The 7,167-nt window shown below is 35.1% G+C and overlaps 2 protein-coding genes across 2 annotated transcripts; both read right to left on the bottom strand.

Moving 5' to 3' along the window:
* Positions 1–1,536: 1,536 nt before the first annotated feature.
* Positions 1,537–1,959, bottom strand: LOC107823141 (oleosin G-like). The gene has a single exon (XM_016649737.1). The coding sequence runs from the start codon at positions 1,957–1,959 to the stop codon at positions 1,537–1,539; it is 423 nt and encodes a 140-aa protein (XP_016505223.1).
* A 586-nt stretch (positions 1,960–2,545) lies between these two features.
* LOC107823143 (uncharacterized) lies at positions 2,546–6,533 on the bottom strand. Its single transcript, XM_016649739.2, has 5 exons — positions 6,160–6,533; positions 5,512–5,650; positions 5,302–5,424; positions 5,123–5,213; positions 2,546–2,986 (listed from the first exon to the last, which is right to left on the bottom strand). Exons 1-5 carry the CDS (start codon positions 6,243–6,245, stop codon positions 2,817–2,819), a joined length of 609 nt encoding a protein of 202 aa, XP_016505225.1. The 5' UTR covers positions 6,246–6,533; the 3' UTR covers positions 2,546–2,816.
* Positions 6,534–7,167: the final 634 nt, after the last annotated feature.

Genomic DNA, 7,167 nt, shown 5'->3' with positions numbered 1-7,167 from the left:
ATCATTCCATTACTTTTGCGAAAAACGTAATTGCGGATAAACATAAGAGTTAACTTAAATTAAGAAGCAAAGTGATTTTCAACTATACTTGAAACAATTGAAAATATATCCTGAATAATTTTCAAAAAGAAGGGCTAATAAGTTTAGCACGCCCATATAATCAATGCAATATGTGTATGCCAAAGTTATATGTGAAGGATATTGATATAAGAAAACCAACTTTTACAGTTGAACTACTATTTGTCTTGTTGAGTTTCTGTAACTTACTATTCCTTAATGTTCAAGTTAGTATAAATGTAAAATTCCTTTAATAGTGAACTTAAAGTAGCCACTAACGTTTTGCCCATAATCAAAATAAGCAAGCATAAAGAATCAGGTAGCACCCTAAAGATATGTAGCTTTTGTAACTATGCCAGTATAGATAGCTTTAAAGAGCATACTAACCTTTGCGCTATCCTCTCAGCAGTGCCAATTAGATCCATTTAGATTCATAGACTTTCTTTAATCAGCTATTCTTAAGTAGGATGCAGGACATATTTGTGGACGGATAAGTAATGATAAAATTGGAGCTCCGTGTTGATAACGTGCTATGAAATAAAAGTAATATAGCAAGAACTATGTAATTAAGATTAATAATAGAGGAGAATGATAATATTAGAAAGGAGCGTTTCTTTCTTCGTTTCAAAGTGTCTTCTTTAGGTTCATGAATGAACCTATCTATAGATACTATTGCATTGTTACATAACTTCCTAAATCTAGTTATGAGTCTCAAAATCAACAGAAATCTAGACATGAAGACAAATCTAGATATGGCAAGATTTCCAAATCTCAAGTTGGACATCCACCTTCGGATTTATAACACCATTTACATTGTCTCCGACCTATAATATGTAATATATGGAATTATGGATCATTGACTTCCTTTGTGTTACATTTTGCTAAATACACATTGATTATGAGGACTCTAGATCTTGGGCTGAAGAAAGAAAAAAAAAGGTTTGCACAAGTATGATAATATCAGGCTGCTGTTCAATTTCATCCCCATTTAAGTAAGTTTTGCAAAAGTATGTTGGTCTTTTTTCCCGTTACTTATATACGGGTCTAAATATTGACCAGATGAAGAAATGGCCAAAGTATTTAGACACACAAATGGATCCATTTCAGCTTATTACAGGGTGAAACTATGATTCTTTTTTCCCGCCTTAGCTTCGTAGATGAAAGAGTTTGAATGGACGAACAACTTTTTGTTTAGTTTTTAACCGGTTCCAAAGGCTAAAATCCAAGATTTTACATACTGACCACATCATTTACTCATCAGACTTGGAGAATAAAAGGCCATTATTTGATTCATATATCAGAAAGGAACAAAATACGAACTTATTTATGACTGCCAAGATCAGTAGGAATAAGACAGACAACTCTCCCATCTCTCCCCTCTTTTCGTTTTTATTTTCCCCTCTTTATTAGGATAATCAGAAAGTCTAAGATAAGGTAACACAAATTGCACTTGATAACTTGTATTCCCATTCCAGATTATTAGGCTTGAGTAGTCTCTTGAGCCTTGTTCTGCACAGATTGTCCACCCTCTTTAGCTCTTTCCTTCATAACCCAAGCTTTGCTTGCAATCCTCATCCTAGCAAAATCAAGTTGGTCTGCCCCAAATAGGTTTTCCCCGCGGACGTTTCTATACATCCAGAACATCGCAGCTAATGCCCCTGTGCCAGACCCGCCAGAGAACAAGAAACCGGCGCTGATCAGGACATGAATTATCACAGCCGGGACAAGAATTGGGCTGGCCATGATAAGGAATGGGGTAACAAGGATCAGAAATATAACTGTCCCTGCAAAGGTCAGACTGGACAAGCCTAACAAAACAGCACCAAGTGTTCCTGCTGCCATGAACCTCAAGGATTCGTAACTTGGAGTTGATCTATGGAGTTCTCTCTGCTGATCAGACATGACTAAAATTTCTAAAAGGAGGTGTTATAATATCTTTAAAGGGATTTGAGAATGAATGCAAAGGATTAGGAGAAATTTGCATTATATAGTATTTTTGTGATAAAGTGGGACGCATAGGACACATGGAAGTACAGTTGGCATCATCTTCTTGGGCGGTGTGAGACATGAAGGGGTGTAGATAAAGTGTGCAGGGGATGGGGGCGTGTTGGGGAACAGATTGGCATGAGCCTTTGGTTTTATGAGCATTCAAGATCAAACATTTGGCAAGGAGGAGAGGGAAAAGATGGAGAAAGTGCATGTAACGTATAATGCTTCTCCAGTTCTTCCGTAACAAAATAATAGTTAAAACAAAACTAAAACACAAACAAATTATTACTCTACTAAAAAAGGAAGCAAAACAGGGAAATAAAGAAAAATTAACTCCAATGCAGAAATAAGGAATACATACTATTGCTGTTCGAAATAAAATAAAATAAAAAACATTCCAGGTTCTACTTAAAGAAAGATATCAATGAGAAAGGAGTGAGGCGCATCACATGTATCTTGATGCCTCCCCTCATTCTGAAACAAGGTTAACTCCTTTCAGTTAATAACAAGGGGCACATGAAATTTTTGCAAGTAGAAACATTGTCCAAGCAAGTAAATGATGAACAAAACAAACTCCATGTTTACAGCCAAGAGAGGAAAAATAGAACACAAATTGAGAGAGACGGGGGATGAAGGATTGCTTGACTAATCATGTATCTTACTCATTTTCAATTAACAAAACTAGCTTGCACAGGTTACAAAATTTTTCTAATAATTTGAACTTCTAGACCCACTACCCATTGGCGACTGTGCCAAATACCAGAACATGGTTAAGAGTCCTTCGAAATACCACGACCAGCTGCATTTAGCCCTTGATTCTTTGGTAGAAGATATGGCGGAAGAAAAGACGGGATTACAAGTGCCAGTGCCAAGCAGAGCACCACCAACACTACAACATACCATGCTTGGTGAGGGATGCCAAAGAGTAGCTCATCACACACTGTCAAAGAAAAGCATGTGATATTAGAAAGACATTGCTTAAGTTAGATAGCCGGCTTTGAGTCTGCCTTTAGTTAATTGTTTATGCTTTTATAGAGTTATTTTTTTGTCTGATTGCCGGGCCAACAATCATGCACCATCTAAGAACCTTAGGTTGAACTCGAAAGAGGATATCTGGGATTGCTTAGTGTAAGTTCATGAACCTAAGCATTCTGAAATTGATTTGTGAGTAGGATAGAAATATATTTGCTTACCTTACATAGTGAAGACTTAGAATAGGTGATTAGGCATCGAAAGATTCCTATGAGTAAACAATATACCCGAGGTAAGTAACTCTGGGCATAAAAATTATTTGGATTAAGCAACTACCATAAGGAAAGTGTCAGGGGGAACTAGAGTCCTATGATCTTTTAGCATCGACTCTATTGGATCGCCCGTTGCTTTCTTTAGTTCTAATTCAAGGTTTCCTTCAGAATTTAATTAAGAACCCACAAACCTTATTTCTGCTTATAATAGCTAACTGTATCTTTAAATGCCAATCTTGTCTCCTTAAACTGCCAGAAGCATAAGGAAACCTTGTTAATCTTGGACAAATAGGTCACAAGCAGAAGATAGGTATCTGCCAACAAGACTAAAGCTCTAAACTTTAAAACACCCTGGCTATGCAATACTATGTGGTTAACAAACATCAACTGTATTTAGCTTTTTCTATTGTTTCTCCTCCATCAAACTGTATTGTTGTTCTCCTCCAGATTAGAAGTATCTACATTGCTATGACTCCATTAGTAGATAAATGTTTTGAGGCATCTTAAGTTGAAATATGTGTGAGGTGTAATTTGTTATAATAGGACTTTAAGTGATCAACTTTATAACCATCCATACTGATTTATTTTTAAATGAAGGGAAATTTCATTTAAGGTACTAAGAAGATGCAAATAATACAAAAGAGTGAGAGTACATAATAATAAAATCAGCTCCACTACAGAAGAAAGCTAAGCTAAGGCTAGGGAGCTGACAAAATCCAAAAGATTACTAGGGGAATTTACAGATGCTAAGTTGAGCCAACTATATACATCCATACTAAACTTTATCTTGCCATCCTCCCTTCTGAAGAGAGCGTAATAAAATATCTGCTAAAATTTAACTTCCCAACACCAACACACCTATCGAAAGGAGTTTGCTGCCTGCCAATGGGTGCAATAGCCACTGGCTAGAGCAGTTCTCAGAGTTCTGTAGATCATGGCTCATATATTCTCATCGTCATAATAAACTCTCATCCTATACGATAGAAACTCCACTAAACTAGATAATAATAGCATCTCCAGTTGAGGACTTAAACATGCACAACATTTTCCTTTGTCTTTTCCCATATTATATATTCCTCACACAAAATTACCTTTTTTTCTCTTCTTCAAGTGACAAGAAACAATGCAAATCTGTATAACACCTATAAAAATTTTAGCTTCTTCTAATAGGAGTAATAAATAAATCACCAGACCATTGCAAGAGAATTTGCATGCTCTACGTTCTTCCCTTTGACAATCTTTTGCAACAGCTTTTAGGGATTCCTTTAATCTAAGGGGTTCCACTTGACACTTGGTACAGATAATATAAGTTGTATATGACAACTTGGTATATGGACTCAGGCTTAAATGGAACGATATGGGCAACGAGGATTAATAAAGCCGACCCAAAAACTTGCTCGGGATAGAGGCATAGTTGCTATTGTTGTCCCCGTATATTGATATAGCTGATTCATAGCCTAAATAAATTTCAATAGCATGCTTTAACCTTTTTTCTATTTCACATAAACGCACTTCCTAGATCAAAGAGAGTTATGTCAATACGCCTATTTTCAATTTATTAACAGGTAGCCTTCAATTATTGCATTTCCCTTTCCTTTTTATTTTGCTATGGCACTCAAAAACACAAGTCATAGGTATATTGGTCTTGCTTCTTTCCCACTTTTTTGTGGGAGGAAAAAAAGGAGGTTAAGGTATGTTTCAAAATTTAGCATTTCCAATTCGCTTATAAGTGATGACAATTTTAGTGAACAATTATCATAGTGGCATGTGAGAAGATGATTAAATATGTTGAATGGAACTTTGAACTATCTAAATTAAGGGGAAAATTTTACCTATATTATATATCACGTACTTCCTCTCCTTTACCCCAGGTATTGCAACAATTCCCTCAGGCTCCACATTTACCAGGACAGATGTTCCACCCTGCGCCAAATTCCATTATCAGTGCCTTTACCGCCATAAAAATGAGCCGAAAAACAAATCACTCTATATCATGCTGACATAACCAAACCTTGTCACCAAGCAATTGAATACTGTCAGCCTGAAAAATAATCTTCTCAGTGTTCAATAACTTCCTACCACCATTTAGCCCCGAACTTCCTTTACTTAGTTGTAAAGTAAAAGTCGCTGGTATCTGTTATACATTCAACAGCAAAAGGTTTAAGCTTTAAATACCAATAGGGTATACAAAACTAGTAGGCAAGAATGCAAATGTACATACAGAAGCAGGATATGAGATCTTCACTTCATACCACTTATTCGAATTCAACCCTTGCAGTTCATATAGTCTAGATCCGGACTGCAATGGAAGAGTTTCCTTCATTAGCTCCTGTCCAACTTGCAAAACCTTTACATCCATCCTATAACATTATGAAGTTTAACTTTTACACAGTGTTGGTATAAATCATACGTACTCAATCAGGTTATTTATAAGCTAATTATAGCCCGAGTTTAAGTTGAATGCAATGGATGGTAATAGGAAATATCTATACAATCAAGTCACCTAAATAGAAATCGCATGTAACTCTGTATAATCAGCATTGAGTGGTAACTTGGAAAAAGTATACAAACTATTAACTCTGCAACTTAAATCATTATAACTTATATGTAACTATTCATAGTGAGGAATGAGGATGGATTTTTAACCTGGCATGTCTTCAACCAATTAAATTACAACGATTGTGTCAAATTTATATATATTGTCACCCTACATAAGTTAAATCAAATAATATATTGCAAAACTCATTATTATTAAAAGAAACTGATCTATTTCCAAAAATAAAGCACAAATCAGCAACATTGTGATGTAAATTGCACCAAAATTTTGAATATTAGGTATAATGATGACATAAGCAACGGAGTCACTTACGTGTTCCCATGAGTGAATGTTAGAAGAAGCGTGAGAACGGAGAGTAGTGAGGCTGAAGAACTAAACAGTGAAGGTGAAATGCTCATAGTCGTGTTTGATCTTGACCTCCTACAATGATGGACGGTCCTCAGAGTTTCCAAAAATGGCGATTTTAAAAAAATTCTGATCAGATTTTCCAAAATAGTGTCATACGTTGCTCCTATAGTGCAGAAAAAATTAACAAAATTTTCAAGTATATTGGCGGATTAAGAGGATTGGAACAGCAAAAGCTTGAAGATTCCTAGCAGGTGGAAGAGGAGAGGGTTTTCATTCGTCGCAGGCTAACTCTTTATTTTTACTTTTCTTCATCGTTACCAAACAATTTACCGGTTCAATCAACTTCTAAAAACAATTTGGACATAAGAATTTTAAAATTTTGGAAAAAGTGAAAATGATATTTTAAAATTAGAGTTGTGTTTGAACATTAATATAATTTTGGGTTATTTTTTGGAGTTTTTCAAATTTTCGAACAATTCTAAAATTCATCTTGAAGTGAAAATTGAAAATTTTATGGCCAAACACTAATTTCGAAAAAAAATTAAAAAAAATTGACAAAAATTGAAAAATTTCATGGCCAAACGGGCTTTTGATTCGTCTAATCTTTTATTTGAAACTTACACGTTGTTTGGATGGTTGTTTCCGGTTGTATTGTATTGTTACCCCAGATACAATGTTTGTTTTGATTGTTAATATAAAACTGATTGTATCATATTGTTAAATCTATTGTTCCGGAACAATGAAAAATCTCATTTTATGAAACAACCAAATTGGTGTGGTGGGATTGTTCCGCATTTTCCTTTCCAATTATGCCCACACTTATTATTCTATATTTCAATATTACTCTTTACCCTATTATCTATACTATATTAAAAGCACGAAAGCCCTTAGCAAAATGTCGTTCGTCTTTTTTACCCCTTTAAAATAAAGTTCACACTGGACAAAATAGTCATTGTCATCTTATTATTTTCC

The sequence above is a fragment of the Nicotiana tabacum genome, chromosome 1 (assembly GCF_000715075.1).
Source record: "Nicotiana tabacum cultivar K326 chromosome 1, ASM71507v2, whole genome shotgun sequence".
Lineage (NCBI taxonomy): Eukaryota > Viridiplantae > Streptophyta > Magnoliopsida > Solanales > Solanaceae > Nicotiana > Nicotiana tabacum.
Note: the sequence above shows the minus strand (reverse complement) of the source record. Positions and strands in the feature narration are given on the sequence as shown.

Bases quoted from the DNA above. Each gene is read 5' to 3' on its own strand.
- LOC107823143 (XM_016649739.2), bottom strand. From the start codon at position 6,245: ATGAGCATTTCACCTTCACTGTTTAGTTCTTCAGCCTCACTACTCTCC. The intron at 5,651-6,159 runs GTAAGTGACTCC...ATAATGTTATAG, and splicing joins ACATTCACTCATGGGAACAC to GATGGATGTAAAGGTTTTGC. The intron at 5,214-5,301 runs GTTTGGTTATGT...AATTTGGCGCAG, and splicing joins TTCAATTGCTTGGTGACAAG to GGTGGAACATCTGTCCTGGT.
- LOC107823141 (XM_016649737.1), bottom strand. From the start codon at position 1,959: ATGTCTGATCAGCAGAGAGAACTCCATAGATCAACTCCAAGTTACGAA.